This window comes from Anguilla rostrata, chromosome 10 (assembly GCF_018555375.3).
Source record: "Anguilla rostrata isolate EN2019 chromosome 10, ASM1855537v3, whole genome shotgun sequence".
Lineage (NCBI taxonomy): Eukaryota > Metazoa > Chordata > Actinopteri > Anguilliformes > Anguillidae > Anguilla > Anguilla rostrata.
Genome location: NC_057942.1, coordinates 16,192,474 through 16,217,040, shown reverse-complemented (window position 1 = coordinate 16,217,040; position 24,567 = coordinate 16,192,474). Strand labels below are relative to the sequence as shown.

Genomic DNA, 24,567 nt, shown 5'->3' with positions numbered 1-24,567 from the left:
ACAGTGGGGAGAGACGGTAAACAACCAGGCAAACAGTGAGCTAAGAAGCCAAACTTGATTGGCATCCCATAGATGAAGCGTGAAAGTATTAACTCCAGGTTACAGTGTGTGGATGAGCACCAGGATCAAGGTTTAAAGTGGGGGGTGTTGTCTTCATCTCATTCTGTGAGAGTGGCACCCATTTAAATGTATGGAAAGCTTAGCAGGATTTGTAGTCATATTCTAGTCATTGTAGAGTCCCAATGTTAAATAAGCTGTCAGACCTGTTAGGAATTTTACTCATTTTGACAGCAATATTACAGAATTATGCACAGTGCTTTGCTGATGGTGCCATACACAGCCTGTTGCTGTAGCACAATACGTTTTGTGTGAATTATTTCTGGTTAATAAAATATTACAGCAAACATCCTTTACTGCAATCCAAAATACAGCAATGTTCATTTAGCGTTAAAATTGTAGCTATATGCATAAAAGGCTGCCTAACAGTGAAATCTTCAGTACAGTGGTTAGTATAGCTGCCTCTCTCCCTGGAGACCCAGATCCCCGCCATTATATTGGTGTCACAAGTGGCATGCAAGCATGAGGGCATGCTCTGTGGAAGACGGGGAGGAGTGTAGCATTGTGGTCTGCCAAAGTGGTGGTCTAACCGCTCCGCGAAAGGAGAATTCATTCCCACCTGGAGATCTCACCAGACCCTTACCAATACACTATATATACAGCATATACACTATGTGTACACTGCATATACATTATGTGCCAAATTGGTCAATGAAATTTAGATATATATATCTCAATAATATCCTTTTGCATTGATGGTGTTATGAAGAGTTCAAATGCAGACTTTATGTCTTGCTAGCATATCTGGTGGGGCCTGGAACCATTTTGATGGCATTAGCAGCACTAAGTCTACCCTGTCTTTCAACTGGGGATCTGGACCATAGTAGTTCTCCATTTTTGGAAGTGAACATGTCAGTTCTTGGTGGTTGAGAGATGACAGGGGGGTTTCTTGTGGGTTGAGAGATGACAGGAGTGTTTATTGGTGGTTGAGAGGCAACAGGAAGGTTTCTTGGTGGTTGAGAGATGACAGGGGGGTTTCTTGGGAATTGAGAGATGACAGGAGGGTTTCTTGGTGGTTGAGAGATGACAGGAGGGTTTCTTGGTGGTTGAGAGATGACGGTTTATTGGTGGTTGAGAAACAAAAGGAGGGTCAGAATGTGGTATCTCAAAGGCTTCATTCTCATCATCAGAGGAGGATGCCACATAGTCAGGGTCCTCCTCAACATTATTCTCAGTCTCAGACATATCCTCATCTAAATCACTTTCACCCTCCAAGATCTGTGACAGAACCTCAGTGGCAGAAAATGTATGCCTCTGTCTGGTGGTCATTTAAAAAATCTTTAGTTGAGGCACAAATGCAAAGAGAAATGGTTTAGAGGGCTGTATGAGCAGCCCTTATTATAAGTTTGCCCCCACCCCCATGTTGCGAGAATGATCAGAAATCTCGTGGGAACTATGTTTTCTCCTCACACACACGCACACACACGCATGCTCTCTCTCTCTCTCTCTCTCTCTCTCTCACTCACACACACACACACACACACAAATTAATGTGAAAGTGCCCTCAGCCAACACAACAAAAACAAGATCAAAATGATGGTTTTATATAACAACAGAGTTTGGGGTCAAAATTACCCCAACAACACAGATGCGTACAACATGTGTACAGGACATTGAAAATAATTTTTTCAGTTAATTTCATGTTTGCCATGTTTTCCCCATAAAGTCATGAAATATCTAGCTGAAAAAAAGTATGGTAACCATATTTTTAGAGACAATAAACATTGAATGGGGTCAAAAAGACCCCAAACATAATAGGAGGGTTAATGAGCACTTAAAAATCGCTCCATAGGGGGCGCAATTGTGCCAATGCTTGGACCCCTCCCAACGCCGCTTGCGGCTTTAATTCACCTTTAGTTTTAAGTAAAGGCTGGGCAATTACACTGCTTTAACGTGAACGTTAAGTTACCACCTGGTTTGCGCTCAACCGCTGGCAGTATAAATTGTTTAAAATTATTTATTGATGAGATTATAAAATATAAAAAGTATAAAAATGTCTTTGAGTGTGGACGCGCACTTGACCACTCCAAAGTCGCTACTTCGCAGGGAGGGAGGGAGGGAGGGAGGGAGAGAGAGAGAGAGAGAGAGAGTCAGAGACTATGGTGGTTATTTCACACGGTGCGCGTACCTCTCTGACAGCAGAGCTTCCTTCGCTACGCAGTCATTTGCTCAAGTAACATAAAGAGCATCGCGCGAATGAGCGTGAGAGGGCTCCTCTCGCTCCCACGCGATCTCTTTCTCTCATCACCTACACCCTTAGTATTATAAATCCGTGCAGATACAAATGCCAAGAGAAACTGCCCTTTCTGTAGACACCTGTTCATTCGTAGCGGTTGCGCACCAGGGGAGAGGGGCGGGGAGCGATTAACAGAACAGAGTGGTTGTACATCGGACTTATTTTTCGCGTTAGCTCAGTGCATTTCTCTCCTCCATCCAGCATTCACCGGTCTCTGGAATGAGCTGTTTTTTCGCCTATGTCGTTTCCACTCCAGCATGGGAACCGCCGTGTCGAAAAGGAAGAATCTAAGGAACGATGCAATATCCTCCGTGGCAGCAAAAGTTAGGTGAGTGACGGAAAGGGCCACTGCAAGAGGAACACAGCGGGTACTAAGTACCAGGGCTGCTGCAGGAGGCTTGCTCTTGCAAGGTGTGCACTGTACAGGTAAATAATAAAAAAAATAATGTCCAGTACGTATAAGCTAGTTCACCGTGGTGTTGTAGCGAGGTACAGTAGTGCATTCGAATGCGTAATTATGTTCGTGTAGTATTATTAATGCATTTGCCCATTGTGGCTTGTAGTAGAATGGCACCAGTCGTATTGTAACATCATCAGGCGAACAATCTGCAATGTCCGGCCACGCTATCAGTGTTAGATGCTGCAAGGAACTATACGCTTAAAACGCCGACTGCGTTATTCCAACATGCGGTTTACCGCCTTGTTTTTAGTGGGACTCAGAGTGAAAAACGCATTTTGGTCTGTAGTTCTCCCTAAAATCAATTAAATTCGTTTTTCGAGGCAAAAATAATTCACTCCGACTAATGCGCGAAAGATAATTTAATCCAGTTTCACCGTTCTGGGTAAAACTTCGTAATCCATTGTATTTAGACTATCGATGCGCGTTATTGCCATTTGTATGAATTGCACCAATGAATGTTGACTGGCAATATTTTTATTATTATGCATCCCTCCTGAAATGGCGCAAAGAAAAACCAATCCTTCTGAAAAATATTAAATTTAAATCCTGTTTAGATTTCAAATATGTTAGTCTGCTCCACACCCACTGCTCTTGTTTTAGCTGAGCCCATTGCATTTTTTAATATACTCAAAAAGACACCATGAAGAACGCATGCTGTAAATATATATCATGTTCAGAGTACAAAGTGTAACAGCAAAAAAAGAAAAAGAAAAAGAAAAAAAACGTTGAGTGAGCATCTACAGTCTCCAAATTCTTCTAAGATGCTCATATGGATAATATATGTATGCAAGAAAAGAGCCTTCAGCAAGTTTTTTTTTAAATACAGATAATATTAATATGTTATCTGTATTAACTCAGTCCACCTAACTAGTTCAGCTAAGTGTATAATTATGTGTCTCATGCTACCTGAGCATACAATAATGTGTCTCATGCTTAATATGTTGGGTACGAATGCTTCAGTCTTGCTTGCCCGGAGGAAGATTTCCATTGCATCTCATTTCTTCATGATAATCTTAAATTCTTTATAGATGTAATGAGACATATTTTACAGAACCAAATTATGGCAATAAAAGGCTTAGCATTATGAGATATAGCAGAATTCTGCTGGGTTTTTAGACAACAAACAGCCTTTTAGAAAATAAGATGAAAAGTGCATTCTGACTGAAGGGTGACTGATTAGTTGATTAATGTTAACACAGATTAATGTTAAATTACTTTTCACCTCATTGTTCTTTGTCTTTTTCTGACCACACTTAGCGGAATGGCGCAGTAAGATTTTATCAAAGTTTAATGTTTAATATCATGTGGATGACAGCCACTCGCAGCTCATGCTAGGATTGGTCTGCTAATCTGTCAATTAATCAATTAACTGTAATTGACGAGGTGGCTCTTGGGGCTCTCCATCAGTGTGAGTTGTGGCTCGTGAAGGAGTGCAGACAGAGAGAGAGAACGAAACCAAAAACCTAACATAGACACCTATCGTTTTACATGGAAGACTATTTGTGTCTTGTCGAATTTTGCCTGAAACTACAGAGTGATTGATTGGTTTATAACTGCATATGTTCTATAAAAGCAGCTGGTCGTTGACAGTGCATTATTTTCACACTGCCGCAGTTTGTGGAGCCTTTCTCACAGGAGTTGTTCCTTATTTCAATATATTTGAGGTGTTTTAATGCAGTGTTTCTGTAGATTTCAGAAAACACGTCTTCTTGATAGTCTAGTCTGACGGTTTGTGGGATGCAGCAGTGGTATCTAGGGCTACTGGCATTTAAAGTGTTAAAATCTGATAATGATATAGTGTGGATTGGATTGATGTGTTGGGTTTTGCATTTATACAGTGTGAAGAAAGCGTTCAGAAAGAAAGTCTGGTTGAAAGCATCTGATTATTTTGGTTTGGTTAATAATGTGCCATTTGAAGCTGCCCATTGGGGATTGAAATGATGACCCAGTGAGTGCATTCTGTGAAGACTGGTGATTTGTCATTTTTCCTCGGATTGACACATACACAGCCACACGCATCAACACATAGTCACACACATGCACACCACACAATGTGTGTGTGTGCGTGTGTGTATGCATGTGTGTGTCTGTGTGTGCGTGTTCGCGTGTGTGTGTTTGTGTGTGTGTTTGTGTTTGTGTGTGTTTGTGTTTGTGTTTGTGTGTGCGTGTGCGTGTGCGTGTGTGTGTGTTTGTGTGTGCGTCTGTGTATGCATGTGTGTGTCTGTGTGTGTCTGTGTGTGCGTGTTCGCGTGTGTGCGTTTGTGTGTGTGTGTTTGTGTGTGTTTGTGTTTGTGTTTGTGTTTGTGTTTTTGTTTGTGTGTGCGTGTGCGTGTGCGTGTGCGTGTGTGTGTGTTTGTGTGTGCGTATGCGTGTGTGCGCTGCAGGGAGTAGGGTGAACTGAATGGCTGAATCAGGGAGAGAAACCTGGAATCAGACTGAACCCGATGGGATGTGAACTCCCCACTGACTGACCTCATTCTGCAGTCCCTGTGATCTCACTGCAGTGGAACAAACACACACATGAACATACATCAGAACATAAGAATATATGATGATGAGAACAAGCCATACACACACACACTCCCACACAGTGGCAAATATACAAACATATACAAGCCATGCACACACACACACAAACACAAGCACACACACTGTCCTGCGTGCACAGAATTATACACGCTCCCACACGCGCACAGAGGCAAATACACACACATACTCATGCCATACGCATGCACACATGCATACGTACACACATACCACATACACGGGCACACATGCACACATGCACACAGCAACCCAGACAATCAATTCCACGCACCCACACCAGCCACCTGCGCGCTTGTCTATCAGTCACTCGCGTAAGTACAGTCATGCACGGACACGATTCATTATGAGGTGCACCGCTACGTGTAAAAGCCACGAAAGATTGAAACGCTCGAGCGGAGGTCGGGCTTTTACATCTGCGCTCCGAGATGTTTTAAATCCCGGCTGCGGAAAGCTGTTAAGGCGCTATCGGTGCCTGCAGTGAGGGGGGTCCTCTGAAATGTGCACTTTAAACACGACGTGCGTGAGGCGAGCGGAAAGCGCTTTCCCAGCGGGGCGTGCGGCGCGCCGGTTCCTCGGTCTTCGGTAGCGGTCACAAGCGCGGCGTTTCGCGGTCTCTCTCGCTCCTGGGTGCTCATTTTCTCCTAACGAGCTTTCTCTTTTTTTCTCTAAACGGTTGATGTGTGTTTTATTTCCGCGTTTCCTTAAATCTCCAGATTCCATCACCCTTTTGAATATAAACGGTCACATTTGTGTTGCTGTCATTTACTGGATGCTTTGGTCCTACATGAAATGTGGGAAGTGCGCTACATTGCAGTACGTTTATGATTGTAATATAAACCTAGGCAGATAGCGTTATTAGAGTGCGAAGCAGTCTTCAGAGGCCAGAGTAATCGCCACGATCTGTTCAATTTCTCACATTGTTGTGGATCTTCAAACTCTTTCTTCGGTTCCTGCTGTTTCAGGAAACAGGGCCAGCAGGTGATGTGGAAGGAACTGCCAACACTTCTGACCCTTTGTGGGGATGTGGTTAAATAGACGCTCAAATAGACGTTCAAAGCGACCTCAGCCATTGGCAATCACCTCAATGGAAATCCCAGAAGCAGGCTTTCACAAGGGTTTTTATGCTTTTATTTTTCTTTATATTCCTACATTTTTGGTCCCTGTTTTTTGCTTTTCTCACCCAGTTTTGGTTGGCCAGTAATAACTGTAAGCATCCTATAGCTGCTTCAAGAAAACATACAATGGGCATGTGCATCCTCATAAATGCATAGAGTCTAGTCATGTCTTGCTTTCTTTAGTGGGACCTGGCACAGACCCACCGCACTCCACCAAGAAACATCTAAGGCAGGGCTGCCCAACCCTGTTCCTGGAGATCTACCATCCTGTAGGTTTTCTTTTCAACCCTAATTTGGCACACCTGATTCCACCAATTAGCAGCTCAACGAGATCTCTAGCTGTTCAATGAGGTGTGCTTGTTAGTGTTCCAAGGGGAAACTAACAGGATGGTAGATCTCCAGGAATAGGGTCAGGTAGCCTTATTGTAAACCATTGCCATCAAGAGTTGGTGTGCCTCAGACTACCTTTTCAAGTTAATGCATGCAGTAGAGAGCTCCTTTTGGTGACTCGCTGTTGTGTTGATTGTGGATCTTCTCGAACATTCAGCCTTAAAGCAGCAATCGACCCTCACACACAATCTACAATATAAACTGTGTATCCACAATATAAAAGTTGCATGGAAATATTGAAGGTTAGAGATTGCTCCGAACAGCCCTCCCACTGATTCCCACGGATACGCTTGTCTGTTTAGCTCTAGGTGGAGGGGGATTTAAGCAGTCAACAGCAGTGTGTGTGTGTGTGTGTGTGTGTGTGTGTGGTTTCTGTCTGTGACAGGCAAGCTGCAAGGAGCACTAATGAATCGATTAGACCACACTGGTGCTTAGCTTAAACAGATGTGGTCTTAAGAAAGGGCCACAGACTGGCAGTGATAATTAAAAAGTACCAAGTAGCACAGCCTGTATGAAGAACATGTGAATATTAAACAACAGACATCGTGCCAAGAGTGTGGTATGTATTAAAACTCCCTCACTGGACACAACTCAGACAGGCTGCTAAATGGAAACTCCTAAAGTGACTCTCGGAGCGTCACCATATAGTTCCACTCACCTCACCTGTTGGAGGGATTGTCACCTGGATTACCCATGCTGCTTTTCTCCTCAGTGAGCAAGAGAGATGGGCTTGATCACTTATTCATTTCTTATCCATTATTTATGCTTTAGGCCTGACGAGGTTGAACCGTGCCACTCCGTGTGATCTACAGCCAGGGTGGTTTTGAGGCTGGGGTTTTGGGGGTGAGGAAGCGTGGGGTGGGTGGTTTTAGAATAGACCAAACTGCCCTGCCAAACAATTAGGCCCCATTGGCTCACATGGACGTATACAGCACGTGCCAGGACTGAAGTGCAGGAAAATCAAATGTTGTAATGGGCTCTATTACACTGGTGCTGCGGTATGGGAAGGCAGTAATTCTGTCAGTGAGATGGACTGGCAGTAAGTTAATGGCGGTGGAAGGGAAGCAGTGTGTGTGTGTGTGTGTGTGTGTCTATATGTGTGTGTGTGTGTGTACATGCTTGCCTATCAAGTTGCCCTTTATAAAACGCTGAGCATTCTGTAAACCCAGTTTTTCCACATTTAGCATTGCCAAGTGTGAAAAAATGCAGTACAATTTTTAAAATTTCACTTTTTAAAAAAAGATTTAGCGAGACATTTGTTTAAAACATTGTAATAACATTTCCATGACTAATGTTATGCATCCAAGCAAGATTAAAAAAAAAAAGTTTAATATACATTTTAAATATAAATGTAAATGTTAAATATAAACATAAATGTACATGTTAAAAGTAAATGTTAAATATAAATGTAAGTGTTAAATGCAAATGTAAATGTGAAATGTAGAAACTAAATATTTGGAACATATGCTAATTGATGATGCCCCTTATGTGTAATCAGTTTTTTTGTTTGGAGGAGGACAGTCTCAACCACATCCATGTAAACAGCTTAGCAGCAGCTGAATCAGTTATCTGAAGATGGCTAGTTCAGGCAAATTAGCTGAAGTTATTGAAAGAGCGTCTGCAGCTGGTGTAAGAGCCTCCGCCAGGTGTAAAATAAAACAAAGATCATGTCGTCCATGTCGTCTGTAATTATTTTTCATGATAGTTCAGTATTAAAGTGTAGTTTTTCCGTATCTATTTCCATTCCACACAATTTCCCATTGTCTAATGACAGTGCATGGATAGCCCACTGGGAGGGGTGGGTTCTGTTTGATTATTTCAAGGTGATCTTCAGGTGAGAAATATTCCACAAGCACTCATAAAGATTTCAGTGTTATGCCAATAATTTAGCTACAATGCTGAAATGTCATAAAAATGCATTTTCATATTTTATCAATAGTTTATTTGACTAGCATCCTAGCAGTACTCTTTAGCATGTTCGCTAGTGAGTGTATGCCTTTAAGGTTTTATGCCTGTTTCATGTCTAATATGTAATTATTTGGAGTCAAAAGTACTGTAACATTAACTTTACTTCAAATGGTATTTTGGCATATGCACATACATATATATTTATATGTATAGACAAACGATGGCTTTAGATTTTGTAATTTTTTCAACCTGGCTATCCTTAATCAATGCATAGAAATATACATATATACATATGCCCAAGAACAATAGAAGTATAGCTGAAATTACTTTGGACTCCAAATAATTACATATTATGAAACAAAATCTTAAAACCATTACTGGATTCACTCGCTAGTGAAAATGCCAAGTGCTACAACCTGGATGCTAGTGAAAGGTTTCGCCTGCTTTAAATTATCCAGACTGAAACGAATACAAAATAGAAAGCCATCATTCATGTACACATACAAATGTATATTTACAGTGAGTTCTATAATGCTTAGGACAAAGACTTTTTTTTGTTAAGCTGGCTCTGTGCTCCAGAATTTTAGATTTGTAAGCAAATAATTCACATGTGCTTAAAGTGCACATTCTCAGAGTAAATGCATTCTGTTTCAGCTTGGCTTGGCCTACTACACAGTTTTTAAAAATACTTCTTGGGGTGGGTGGAGTAGGTGTGTCCATCTCATTTGCATGAAGTATTCTCTATGCAAATGAATTTGTGAAACTCGAGTCTAACTGTCAAACAAGGCATTGCAGATCAATGAATCAAGATTTAGTAATTACATGGCCTATTTCTCATTTCAAATGTTTTCAAAAACATTTTAGTGGACTGTTTAGGTGGAATATGAGAAAGTTTCTCCAGTTTGAGTCTGTTCCGTGATATTAAAAAGAGGAATTTGGGGGCGAAAACAATTTTCTGGCTAGATATCTTGATTGACATTTATATGACATAGTAGAACCTCCAACGAGGTTTGGGCAGGGCGAGAGTGGAATGCAGAAAGAAAATTTCAAATGTTAGAGGGCAGTAAAAAGATGAAACCAAATGCATAAAAATACCATTTAATAAAAGCTGACAATGTACACTTTAACCACATGTGAATGATTTTATTACAAATCCAAAATTGTGGAGTACAATTTAAGGCAAATTAAGAAAAAAATATCTTTGTCCCAAACATTATGGAGCTTACTGAAATCTAGATAGGTAGAACTTACATCTCTAATAAAATCACTTTACATTAATATTTTGTGTCAAATTGTGTATTGATTTCTTGCCCTCCTTATTCAATATTGCTTTTTAATGCATTACTCTTGGAAAAGTGATGACAATGCTTTAGAGAATTTTCTCAAAATGTTTAAAAAATGTCAAGAAATTAAAAACATTTTTTTTACACTTGACAATGCTTGATGTGGAAAATCTGAGCTGGGTTACAGAATTAGCAAAATTTCATAAAGCTTACTTGCCTGGGTGCATTTGTGTATGCACATTTCTGTGTGTTTGTGCAAGTGTGTGCAAATATGCATGTGGATGTGTGTGGATGCACGTGTATGCTACAATTTGAAGCTTTGAGATGCAGCAGATTGTGGTGTGAACTTGAGAGGTTGGGATACTGTCTCACTGAAAGGAGAATGGACAGTGATGTACCAGCGAGACGGGCCCACTTTTATTTATTTATTAAATTAGTTTTAGAAAAATTGCACTTTCGTACTCCTCAATGGAGACAATCACCTGCTCAAAGATGCACTTGTTCTGTGCTGAGCGTGGAAAGGAAATGAAATTAACTGGAGGAAATTGTTTCCCATTGAGGGTCATTCTGCGAGCTCTCACAAGAGGCTGTCGGTCTATATTGGGTAAACAGCATTCGGACGAAGGCAATGCAGCTGAAATTTTTCTCTCTCTGTGTGGAATGAGAAAATTTATAAAGACCCTGTGCAATAACTTTTTTCCTTGCATTTCATGTGTTCATTAAGCCACAAGAGAAAGACGCATACTTACTCTTTTCAAATGTATAAATAGGAAAGTAATCACATTTTGGCACAGCGGGGATGCAAACAGCCTGTCACTGCGCTGCAAAAGCAAATTCCTCAATCTGATGAGGCACCAGAGAAAAGGTTGTGCTGTTTCTGTTATGATCCAGATTCCAAACGGAATTTAACTGGGCTTCTGTTGCATGTAGTATGACTACCGTTATATCCCTGTGCAAGTGCATGAACCTAAACTGCGTTTTGGTAATGTGCAGCTGTACTGATGGTAAAAATGTAAATGATATAAATCACCCAATGAAACAATGCAATGTAGCTTAATGCATACAACTGCCTATTATAGTTCCCACTTGGAAGGGGTGATGACATGAAATCTTATTTGGTGCTTGACTCATCTATCGCTATTATGCGGACTTTAGGTTCTCTAATATAAATGGAACCTTACTGAGTCAGGACACTTGACCCTCCTCTTGGCTGTGCGTGCTCAAAGGAAGGACTGATACTTATAGATAAGCTGTGGGAAGGCAGAGGGGTGATGTTGATCTCTTTCTCTCTCCTTCTCACCCTCTCTGTCATCCTCTCTCTCTCTCTCTCTCTCTCTCTCTCTCTCTCCTCTTCTCCTTTTTTAGTCTCCATACCAGTTGTTTTCACTGCAGACCATTGCTGGCCCGAGGGCTTAGATGGCTCATGATTATGCTGATTTCTCCATAACCCTTGCGGTAATGATACAGATCGTGAGATGGCCATGATGGTGTGCAATTATGCAGCAGAAATGGTGTTGCTGTGTAGACGCTATGCGTAATAAGAGTTGCTGTGGGTTAGGGTGGAGCAGAGTTCTGCCTGTCATTTGGGTGGGGGGGGTGGGGTGGGGGGGTTGGGGGGGGTGGAGGGGGGTTCAGTTCAGCTGCAGAGTCTGAGTACACTCAGTGGCTTGCCCGTTGAATTCCACTGAATGCAAATTTTCAGTTTGCTTTTTTTTAAGCTACACATTCAGGCGTTAGAGATTTTGTCTTGTACACCCGGGTTTTATGGATGCCATTACTCATACCATAATCCACTGAGCACCAGGTGCTTTTTTGTTGCAGTTAAATTGTACAGCTCTCTCACTCTCTCTCTCTATCTCTCTCTCTCTCTCTCTCTCTCACATACACACACACACACACAAGCACGCACACACATAGAATACAGACGTTAATGCAAGTTTTGCAGCCCTGCCAGGGATGGGAAACTTGCTTTTATCTTGCTCGACGTGCTTTTATCTTTTATTTTGAAGTCCTCTAAATGAAAATGTTGTAAATGATAATGAGAAAGATTAAATTGATTCTGTACTAAAACATGAAGGTTGAGGTTTGAAATAGGGGGAAGAATTTTAATCCTGTACATGCACCTTTTTTCTTGTAAACACACAGAAGGTGAACAAAATTGAGAAATGTAACAGTGGGATAGGGACGTGGTTTTGGTCATTGGTTAATTTCCTTGTTGTGTGGTACCCATTCTTATTGACTGTTAAAACTATAACGTTTGATCATTAAATTGGGTCTACATGCAGTCAGTTATTATTTTTAATAATATAAGTGTGTCACAAGACTGTTAGCACCTCAACGTACATAAGCTAATGGGCTCTCATGACTGAGCTATGCCACTCCCCTTCTCACCTCAGTAGAAACCCTGCCCATCTTCTGACGCAGACAAAAGTCTCACCTCTTCGTATTGCGCCATGGCTCTCTTGGCCCCCTTTAAATATAATTTAATTCTATTTTTCTTGATTTCCTTTTGGATAATGTTATAGGTATAGCTGAGTAAAGTTATGTCATCTGTCTAGTCCTACGCTATTGTGTTGCAATACAAATTTGTTAGGCTCATTTTACACTCGTAGATTATGAATGGACCTCAGTGCCTTATTGGTGAGACTTCAGTTTTTCTATTCCTGAGAATAGCACTGATGGTTTCCACTACTGAAAGTCGCTCTGGTTAACAGAGTCTGCCAAGTGATTGTAATGTAATTAAAAGTCCAGATGGAATTTCTTTTCATCTCTGCAAGAGAAATGTTGTTAAGGCATTCAGTCCAGCTTTTCATAATGCATACGTTGCATCACCACTTCCTTTCTTCAAAACACTGCATTCTTAAAGGGTATTCTTTAAAACATTGCATTCTTAAAGGGTATTCTTTAAAACATTGCATTCTTAAAGGGTATTCTTTAAAACAATGCATTCTTTTTCGAAATTAAGTGTTAGCTTCTCTTTTATTTTTTACTTAATTCTATGTTGTCATTTTCCAATTTCCAGTGTATGGAAAGGCTTGGTGAAGGCTCAGGCAACTTGAGGCTTAAGTGAGGATTTATCACTGGCATGTTACCTTTGATTCAGTTGGTTTTTTTTCTTTCTTTAATGCTTTAGAATTGCCCTTTAATTTATTTATATAGCCTTTATGCAGAGAGATCTGAAATTATGAAATGCATTAGCATTATTATAAAGAGAACACAAACACAAACACATGCACACACACACACATACACTTTCCTCATGCATATTATCAATTAGCACTATATATCATATGCAGTATGTGTACTATATAAAAGAGCACAATAATTATCGAAGGATAATATATAAATTAGAATTGTTTGTATTTGAGGTTTGTGTCAGAATTGAGATTATGTGATGTTATTTAAGCTGGACACGCGGTCTGTAAATTGCTGAGGGAAGCACATACTGAAACCTGACCTTGTGCTCATATTTCAGTCAACAGTGATGTAGTATTTTTTATTTTTTGTAATTGTGAATGCAGGCTACTCTTTCTTATGTTGCTTTCCAATGACCTGATTCAAAAGAATTGCATTCCTTGTTGGGGGACTGAGTAGGAGAGAGATTGGGGTAGGGGGAGGGTGGGGTGGGGTGGGGGTGGGGGTGGAGGTCCACGTTAAACAGAAGAGACAGTGGGGAGTTTGCTGTTGAGCAAGGTAAGAGATATAGTTCCAGGGAGGGGTGGTTACAGCTTGTAATCCTGCAGCCTTCCGTTCATTTTGACCTGACACAGATTCTCCTCCTCAGGACAAAGTGGGGAATAATAAAAGACATACTGACATTACGGAGAGAAAAGAGACAGGGAGGGAGAGAGAGGGAGGGATGGAGGGTGGCTCAGAAGCAGGTCAGGTCTGAGCAGAGAGCTGTTTTGTCATCAGGAGCTCTTTGGCTGGCAAGGTGAGGTGTCTCAGAACAAACTGTGCTCTTTTCCAAATGAGTCTGACACAGTAAAACAGCTTTGGTTGGCTCTGAAACAGAGGGAAGCAGAGTCTGCTGGATGTATGAGAGTTTCTCTCCCTCTTTCTTTCTCTGTCTCTCGCTCTCTCTCACACACACAAACACACACAGACACACACATACACACATGCATACACATGCGCATGTGCCAATTCTTGCATGCACACACACATTCTTCACACACACTCAAAAACATGCACAAACACACACACACCCAAACTCACTCAGACACAACATACACACACACACACACACACACACACATGCAGGCACACACATGCCATCACCCTGAAATGCAAGTAGGAGGAGAGAGCTGAAAGCACAGTATGCATCTTACAGTAAAAGGCTTCCTGTTCTGCATTTCTTTTGTACAGTCTGTTCTGGTATTGTGGCCGCGCATCGATGTGTACTTGCCCCTAGGCAACGCGTACATATGTGCTTGTGTGCGAGTGTGTGTATGCTATACTTTGTGTTCTAGGTGAACAGGCATTTGTCAGAGTATATTAGTGTTTGTGATATTGCCCGAGGAGAACAAAGCTAGAATAAACCACATTCTGGCTCTGGTAGTTGATTATGTTTTCTCATTTTAAAAACACAGTATATTATATTGCTTGTATGATTAACCGTATTAGCTTTGGTAGCGTGTTTTGTACAGTACCACACGCCAGTGATGCCATTTATAATTGCAATTGAATCCGGGAGGGAGAGGAAGCGAGAATAAAGGGGAAAGAGAGAGACATACTCTACTCTAGTTTTTCCCATTCGGCGGCATTCCTCTCCCCGTGTAATGAATGTTTTAATCCTCCTGCCGCCCACCCTTCCGTACCAGTGTGTTGCTTTTTAATCAAAGTTCAGAGGTTCGATAAGAGTCACGTCCTCAGGAACAGGGTGGGTAATTGCTTTTGACTCCGCGCTGAAGCACAATGGAAGTGCACTGGAGCCCGAAGACATAAGGCTGATGAGCACACGCCGCTGGTCCTGGGCCTGGAGACACAAGAGCCGCATTGCTGCGCTGCATCCTCCACCCTAACCCCTTATTTGTTTTCAGCACTGAGTTATGAAAACTGTACAACTCATTTCAATAATGGACGAGCTGGGAAAGTGGGCTGGAGGAGGGGAGGGTGGGAGAAATCAGGGACAGGAAGGATCAGTTTCTGTAGTTTTTACCGGGGAGGGGCGCACGTGTTGACCGAGCTTTAATTATTGAGAGCGTCGTCGCGGGGGAAGCATGGCTACGACATCAGCCCCCTTTTGCAGCTTCCCCACGAGGCTCGGAGACGTCTGCAGAGTGCGTGTTTTTGTGCGCGAGGGATTTGGGCTTCTGTTGTGCGTGTGCGTGCACATGTAAATCCGTCAGCGCGCGTGGTGTCATGGACTGTGTGTGCTTGCGTTTGTACCTGTGAGCGTGTGGGTGTGCACATGTGCGTTTGTGTTCCTGTACTTATGTATGCAAGTGTGTATGTGTTTTGTGTGTAGGTGTGTGTGTGTGTGTGTGTGTGTGCATGCATGCATGGCAGCATGTTCGAGTATTTGGAACATGGCACTCTTGACAGACTGTGATGTTCTAACACATGGAAGAGAATCAAGATTTTCTTTCTATTTTTCGGTGTGGCAAGAAGTGCCAGATATGTAGAAGATCTCTGTTCTCCATTTGGTTTAATCAGAAAAATGAGTCACAGGGAAATTTGCGCGAATAGCAGTTGAATATAAGTATGATGTGTATGCATATTTGTGCACCCGCATGTACATGTGTGTGAGTGTGTCTGTATGTGTGTCAGTGTGTGTTTTTATATCCTCCTGAGGTCCGGCCTAAAAATAGTTTTAAGAGTAGTTACATTTTTTGACCTAATTCAAGTGTCTTGGATGGCAAAACATGTTGCAGTGAATATATATATATATATATATATATATATAGGGACATTCAGTAATTTGTACTGAATGTCCCTTGTAGTGTAAGGACCAGCATCACAGTAGTATATCTGGTTCTTATAGCCTATAGGGGACAAAAATGAATTGCTGTGTCTTATGAAGATATGTGAGTGAGAGTAGATGTGTTTGTTTAGATGATGTTTTTGTGTGCGGTCATGTGGAGTGGATTTCTGTATGTGTTAGTCTGTGTGTTTGACGGGTTGGGGGGAGGTTTCTATGTACCGGAATCTGTGCTGTACGTGCACTTGTGTGTGCGGCACCTGCTTCGATGTCTCTCTTACCCAGACTGTTCTGCAGTCTGGGAAAGAGAGACCCCATAAAGAGGATATAAGGCAATCTGTAGGCTTCATAAAGTCGCAGATGGATCCATTTAAAAGCTGGTTCCCCTTCTGTCCCTCCTACCCTGCACTTCTCTCCAAGGAGGGGTCTCAGAAACAGGGGGTCGTGCTGTAGTGTGGTGGGCCATTGAGAGCCAGCAGCCAGACGCAGGGGCTTATGCTGGAGGCCAGGGTGGCAGGATGACCCTGGCTGCGGTTTTGTGATTGTTATCCAATTGGCTGTGTTTTAAGTCCTCTTGAATCTTTTGAATTGATATTGGTCATCATTTCAAGGATGTAGTCTGAAAAGAATAATAATGATCCATCAGTCCATCCATCCATTATCTATACCTGCTTATTCCTGGTCAGGGTTGTGGGGGGTGCTGGAGCCGATCCCAGCGCACATTGGTTAAGAGGCAGGAATACGATGATGATGATTATTATTATTTATATTGTTGTTATTATTAATAATTTGTATACCACCTTTCTCACAGAAACTCAAAAATACACATTGAAATCAAAGTGAAATTTTCACTATAAATGTTAGTATAGAGCGTAGAGCCAAAAGTGGTGGAAGATCTGTAGCCGCCAGCAATAAACAGATTGAGGGATTCAGCTCTAAAGCACACACAAACTCCCAATGGGCAGTACAGCTTGTATTCAATTATCTGTAAACATAGTGAGCAATAATGGAATGTCCTCAGGATTTGGTAGTGAGTGCTAGTGCTTCATAACTTGGTCAGCCTTTTAAATGTAGGTCTCTGTCAGAATCAGAGCAATGCTTTGTTCTGTGTAGCATTAACATTAAGAGCATTATCTACATCAACAAATTAGTCGCAGTGCTAGGGAAGATCTAGAATCAGCTTGATGTACTTGAATGATTTTAAAACTGGGCAATTAACAGTACAATGGTACAGAGGCATGCTGTGTCAGGCACTGCTTACACGCATGTGTGTGTGCCCTTGTGTGTGCGTGAGTGAGTGTGTGTACTTATGCCAGAGAGTGTTGAGTATATATGGTGTGGCAGTTGCTCCGTGTGTGTGTGTGTGTGTGTGTTTGAGGCAGTGATGTCACCTGTGTGTTTCTCTTACAGAGCAGCCAGAGCATTTGGAGAGTACTTGTCTCACGCACACCCCGAGAACCGCAACGGATCAGGTCAGGTTACACCCCCCCCCCTACCCCGACTCCCTCACCCTTCTTCTTGTGCTCCTTTTTCATCATCACCTATATCTTATTCATTTTTTTTAATCTAGCTAATATCACACTTTGTATTCTCTTGTCTTTATCTTTGCATCTCACCCTCTCTCTTCATTGGCCTTTTTACCTCAGAGGATCCCTGTGATTGGCCAGCGTTCTGAGTTCCTATCCCGTTCTGTCTGTGTTGCAGATCAGCTGCTTTCTGACACTTTCGTTGGCCAGGACTCCGACTCCCCCAGCATCAGCCGTCTCCAGAGCAACAGCCTCCACCCGCGCGCCTGCCCCGCCACGCTGGCGACGCCTGCCGCGGACCAGCCCCCGTCCGCCAAACCCCAGTCGGCCCCGCCGTCGTCCGCCAAGCGCCGCGTGTCCCTGGAGCGCGGCGGCTCCGCCGAGAGCGGGCTTCAGCCGGCGCGGGTCTACACCATCACCGGGGAGAGGGGCATGCTGGGAGTGCGGGGCAGCGAGGAGAGCCTGGAGCTGGAGGTGCTGAAGGGGGGCCGGGACCAGGCCAAAGCCCCGCCTCCTGCCCCGCCCAGCGCCGACCAGCAGCAGCAGCAGCAGCCGGCCCCATCGCGTAGCCGTCACCGCGGCGGGCATCACCACGGGCAGCAGAACAGCGCCGCCCAGCCCCGGGGCCCCGCCCCTGGCCAGTCCCAGCCCCTCCAGAGCTCGGGCAGCGCCCACAACATCCGGGACTGGGGGAGCCGGAGGGGGGGCTCGCGGGAGGACTGCAGCCCCGACTGCGTGCGGGCGCCCACCCAGAGCCAGCGCTCCCTGGACCTGGACACCTCGCCCCGCGACTCGGGCAAGCAGCGCAAGAAGCTGGAGCGCATGTACAGCGAGGACCGAGCGCCCAGCGGGGAGAGGGGTGAGGGGGGGAGGGCGTCTCCGGGAGGGCACGGGGGCGCTCCGTCATCGTCTGTTTCTGTCTGTCTCTCCTTTCTCTAGCCCTGCCACTGTCTCTGTGACTCAGTATTGCGTATGTGCGTGTGATGTGTGAGTGCGTGTGCCTGTGTGCGTGTGTGTGCGCCCTTGCCTGCATTCGTGCGTGCGAGCAAAGTAGGGTACGTGAATGTATATGTTTATGACAGAAGCGAAAGGGTGCATGTTTGCGTTGTTGGATATTTGAGTTGTGTGGACTGTGAAGGAGAGAGAGTGTCTGTGGTCTTAAGCCTGTCTTTGTGCTTATCAGAGATTCGAATGTTGGCCTGCCACTGCACATCCCTGTATTGACATATATTGACATACCCCGCAAAAAAAAGAAAAAAAAAAGAGCAGGGTGCATGCAATTGCTCCTCAACCAGAACAACACATGTACACACATACATGTGCACTCAGGGTACACACACACACACACACGTACACACACATGCAGACGGTCCCAGCTCCGCCCAGTAATCGCTTTTGTCTCTTTAGATGACAACGTCAATGGCTGGTTCCCCAAAGAGAACATGTTCAGCTTCCAGACGGCTACCACCACCATGCAGGCGTGAGTGCACCGAACCTCACCCGCACGCTTCGCGGACACGCACGAGCCCTCTCAGCCATTACATCACATTCATTCAGCAGACGCTTTTACCCAAAGCGACGTACAAACGTGCATATCAAGGCCATTCGGAACAACTACAAAAACACAGATTCGATAAGGCACGATGCTCATTTGATACGGTTATTCATAGCCGAGAACACAGTTCAGTTCACGCAGTGAACATTATTCCGACCTTTCTTATGCTAAGTCAAACTGGGGGGAAGTGCAATCTACACCATTAGGATGAAAATGCAAATCACAATAGAGTAATTTCAACCCTCCGATATCATCACCCGACCTCCAGAAGAAGGAGGCGCGGAGGTGGGGGGGGGGGAGGGGTCGCGGCGTGGCGAGGCGAGGGGGCAGCGGGTCGTGAGCGCGGCGCTCCGTGTCAGGCGAGCGCCGAGCGCGGCGGGCGGGTAAAGACCGGGGCCCCCCGCGGCGGGTTCATTATTCCCAGAGCGCGAGGGGCCCCGGGCTCTGCTGACTGCTTAATTATCACCTGTCTCCTGGAGGTGGTAATTATGTCCCCCACACGCTGTGCCCTCCTACGGGGGGACTGCGTCGCTCGCTCTCTCTCTCTCCGTTGCTCCACCGCTCCCTCTGTTTTTATCCCGGCGCTCCTCCGGGCTTCTGCTAGGAACTTGAGCATGATTGACCGGCGTGTTTCGTTTGAGTGCTTTTTTCGTTCCTTTCTTTTTTACGTCACGCTTCCGTTTTTTTCTCTCCCCCTGCTCTCGTCTCTCTTGTCTCCTCGGCGAACGCCGAGGCTCAGCGGAAGCGTACGGGGGATTCTGAAAAATGTCTCTTCTCTTCTCTTTCATGCAATCTCTCCCCCCGTCTCTTTGGGCTAAAGGATATCGTAAGTACGCCGCTGTCGTTCAGCGTGACCCCCCCCCCCCCCCACCCCCAAGAGAGTTCGCATCCCACCCCAGACATCCTTTCCTCTGTGGTGCTCGTTCCCCTTGACCTCTGACTCCTGACCCCTGACCCCTGACCCCCCTTTGTAGCTCTGAACTGAGTGTTTGAAGTTATGAGTGCGAGAGGCGCAGGGCCGCACTGTCGTGCCTGGTTTGAGCTTACGGCGGCATGGTTTTTGTAGCCCGCAAAGCAGCGTGGCGGTCGCGACGAGCTCATCTGCTGAAAGGGAGGTTGCTTTCGGCACCGGTGCGCATCAGGCTGGAGTGGAAACATTTTTTTTTTTTGTGTGTTGGTACAATTAGGCTGTGAGCAAACACCGCTTTGCTCTTCAAAGGGACTCAACGCCGCTCTCAGCAATTCAGGGCCAGCTCTCTGAAAGCGTTTCAGCAGGGTTCTGTGGAGAATCTTACATAATGCAACATAATAGATAGGAGAGAGAGAGAGAGAGAGAGAGACCTGTTTTTATTCTTCTGCTTTCACAATCAGAATGTTTTGCTCTTTGCTTATTGGCAGTATCACAGCAAGGGTGAGATGCATTTGGGAAAACTTATAAGATCGATATATATTTTTATTATATATGCAATCAGTTTCTTTGTGAATAAAGAATACACAGGATAGCTTTTTTTGACATATAATGTACTCATAACCTTTCATAAGGCTCTGCACAAACTGGTTTAAGTATGCACTGTTAATTATAATTAAAAGACTCTATTTAAACATGAATAGCATGGCCTACATTTGGAACCGTTGATAATGTTGCTCAGTACAGACATGTCATGTGCTGTAGTCTTGTACCTTGTGCTGGCTCCTCTGTAGTATGTGCAGTGCTGTTGTCTCTGTGCCGTGAAGTGTTGATAACTTTGTATTCGGCATCGAAAAAATACAAACACACAGATCTGAATGTTCATACACAGACATGCATACATATACACGCATAGACACACACACACACACACAGACAAACACACACACACACACACACACACACCACACACTTATGCACACAAGCTTGTGGGTACACACAGACATACACGCCCACATGAATTGCTGTTTGGCTGGCTTTGTTTGCAGATGACAGCAATTCAAACTCAGGACTCTATGATTGAGTTTGTCATCATGTTACAGAAAACACTGTGACAGCTGCTGTGTGTATCTGTGGACCCCCCTACCTAACAGTATGAGCACACGCACACAGACGCACGCACACAAAGAGACCATGCATACACACACACACACACACAAAAATATAGACAGACATACATACACATGCATGCATGGACGCACTCACACATGCAAACACACATGCATGCACACACACATTAACAGACACATGCGCATAAGTAAGATACAGCCAACCGTTGTGTCGTTGTGTCCTGTGAGTTTGTAGTTCGTCTTCAGTGGATACTAAACATGTGTGTCCAAATTCCAACCCACTACCAGCCTTGCACTAACTGAGAACTGGCCTCCATGGCTGCCCCCATACTAAGTCGGCCCTGTCCCCGCCCCTGTCTCCGCCCCTGTCTCCGCCCCCCCCCCCATTAACGCTGTGACACGTCCCAGCAGGGCTTTCCGTGGCATTGCTGAGCGAAAGAGGAGGAAAAGAGAACAGGAAGCAGCTGCTGTCATGGAGAGGTACTGTGTCCTGGATGTCCTGTCCTGTCATGTGCACCCCCCAAACCCCACCCCACCCACCCTCATTGTCCGAAACCCAAACCCCACCCCTTACCCACTCCATCACTTAAACCCGCCCCTCATTATCCTCATTGACCTGCCCCCTGACCCAAATGTGTATAGTCCCAAACACTTCAATAGGTAATAATAAACTTAATATTTGAATATTCTTCAGTTTTCTTTAATATTTTAATATTTTACCAAATGTGTTGCCTCCCAACACTATTTAAACTGTTTAAATAAAGACTCACTGCAAAGACTTGCATTTACTCACACTTTTAAAGAGGAAAATCTGTAATACAATATCATAATCTCCCCCATGAATACTGAGGATGAAAACGACAGCCCGATACCTGACAACACAGCTTTTTTAATTTATTAACACACATGAATACTTATCCAAGTAATCATATAGTGACCTTATGGTTGAATAATCAACATTATCTAGTGTGTGGACACACAGACCTACATAGACACATGACCATCCATCCCCCCTGCCCCCCACTGCCCCAACCCAACCTGACCCTGCCCCCAGTTTGTGTTTGACCAGAAAGTCCTAGTAGTAGACATATAAACAAACCAAAGACTTCTTGCCCCCCTCCCCCCCAAAAAAATATGTCCAAGTCTAAATTCTTATTGGAAACCAGCTCGTAAAGCAGCTAGGGTACCAATACAACCACTGATGACAGCCCTGTTCAAAACTGAGATCCTACATATGAAAATTCTGCACCGGGGCTGCCCAACCCTGTTCCTGAAGATCTACTGTCCAGTAGGTTTTCACTCTAACCCTAACAAAGCACACCTCATTTAAAAGCTAGAGATCTTATTGAGCTGGCAATTAGTAGAATCAGGTGTGCGAAATTATGGTTGAAATGAAAATCAACATGATGGTGGACCTCCGGGAACAGGGTTGGGCAGCCCTGGTCTGAGTCAATCAAAAGCGCAGTGTGTTACCCACCCCATCAGTGAATTGTATGAATTCACTCTCCTCCACACAGTTGGAGGTTGCTCACGCATAATTATCTCAGTTATTGGCATGGTTGGAGGCACCAAGTCCTCATTGAAGCTGGCTGAAGGAAACAGATCTGACCCACGGCATTGCCAGCATGCGGTCTCATGCCACTGTGTTTGGTCACTGCAGAAACGTGCAGCAGGACATCACATGACACAGCAACCTGTCACATGGTCAGCAGTGATGCGATTGTACTGGGGGCGGGAAACTCTGTGTGAGTCCGTGTACAACAGTTTTCAGCATTGTATTAACGTATGAACAGATCTGTGAAAGCCTTCTGCCGTGTGTGGCCCTGTTTGTCGGTTAATTCTGCCCCTCACTGTAGTATATAATGGTACAGTTACAATGAGGCTGTATTAGTCACTATGTGACATGACTCATGCGACTGCAGAAACACGGTGACTGTATAAATCTGTTTATGGAGGTAATATTCTGTTTTTACTGTGGTAGATGAGGGTGTGTTACACAATGTGTGATGTTATTCAGCTTTGTGTGACAGTGAAGTCATGAGAGGGGAGGAGGAGGTGGTTGGGGAGGGGTGCAGTCATCTAATCCATGGGCTTGTGTGTCCTATCAGAGGATTTAGGGTTCAGCTGTTTAATATTTCTCAATTTGTATCTCTTTACACTATATATTTGCATCTCGAGTCTCTGGAAGCGTGAAGCACCTCCTAATTGTATTGCTAAGAGTAGAATCACCGTATTGAATTAAGCGATTTCTATTTTTATCTATTTCTCCCAAACTGGAATGTCCAGTTGTATGTTACAGGCCGTCCGATCTACAACATCCTCCCTCAGTCTGGGAGGGGCAGGTTCACAAATGTTCCTCCAAATCCATTTAATTTGACTCTTGACTTTTCATTTATTTTTGTGCTTCAGCTGATGATAAAATGAACCAGAGTGACCAGAGTAGCTCTTACGTGATGAGACAGGAAGTACTCTGCTGACTGATACCCTCCCTCCCTTCCTGCGTGCTGCTACAGCCAGCCAGTCGTACGGTTCTGTGGAGCCGCAGCCAGCACTGGCCTGGTCACGATTTTTGGCTTGAGCTGTGGGGCTTGTCACTGCAGAAAGGCCCAGTGCTCTCGCTGGTTACATCATCTGGCAGCCTGGGAAAGGATATTTTTGAAGCAATCAATCACTGTCTCCTTGCGTTGCTTAAAAGGCTTTTGGGTTGACCTCACACATGCACCTGTGTCCTCAATACTGAAATCGTCATCAGTATTAGGGAGCCCCAAATGTATGCTACAACACAGGATCTGAGAGACAGAAGTATTTCATTTCTCACATTCCCAAATAGAAGAACAAAAGTGCTGCACTGCATAATCATTATTTAGTAGTTATTGTTTTATAATATACATTTAAAATAATTATATCTTATTGTATGATACATCTGTTTTAAAAACATCATTTTTAAAACGTTTAAAGATTTTGACATTTTTTTGTGTGTTGAATTTTATTAGCCTTTGGTCAGGGTCTATGGGTGCCACATCTTGAGCATTAATGTGATGAAAAAAATATCTTCAATGGTTTATTATGTGTGGCTTACAGTGTACTGTATCTTGACGCCTGTTTACAATATAATGTTGAAAGCATATTCCAGTTTTCCCATTTTGTGTGTGTTGAAATTTATTAGCCTTGCTTTGGTCAGTCTCTGTGGGCAAGACTTCGTAAGGATTAATACGATAGAAAACAATTCTTAATGGCATAGTACATATGGCTTTTATTTTGACAAATGATGCTATCTGTAACATTCTGTACTGCTTATATTTATGAAACGATAGCAAACATGCCATCATCATAATGATAATATGTAATAACCTTGCTTTCAGATATAAACAAACACGAAAATGGCGTATAATATAGGTAAAATGACAAGCCTAGATGAGCTGAATGGCTCGATATCGTCACCAGAAATTCTTACATTTTCGTTTGCAAAA

At 43.8% G+C, this 24,567-nt stretch overlaps 1 protein-coding gene across 2 annotated transcripts in view; it reads left to right on the top strand.

Moving 5' to 3' along the window:
* Positions 1–2,216: 2,216 nt before the first annotated feature.
* The window catches only part of LOC135265130 (NMDA receptor synaptonuclear signaling and neuronal migration factor-like), a 40,189-nt gene continuing 17,838 nt past the window's right edge, over positions 2,217–24,567 (top strand). Inside the window, exons 1-4 of one of the 2 annotated variants that reach the window (XM_064354434.1) lie at positions 2,217–2,681; positions 17,395–17,451; positions 17,684–18,364; positions 18,913–18,985. In XM_064354434.1, the coding sequence (XP_064210504.1) occupies positions 2,651–2,681; positions 17,395–17,451; positions 17,684–18,364; positions 18,913–18,985 (842 nt within the window). In that variant the 5' untranslated portion in view covers positions 2,217–2,650. Of the gene's footprint in view, positions 2,682–17,389; positions 17,452–17,683; positions 18,365–18,912; positions 18,986–24,567 lie in introns of both variants that reach the window. The other variant, XM_064354433.1, reaches the window with a different exon arrangement.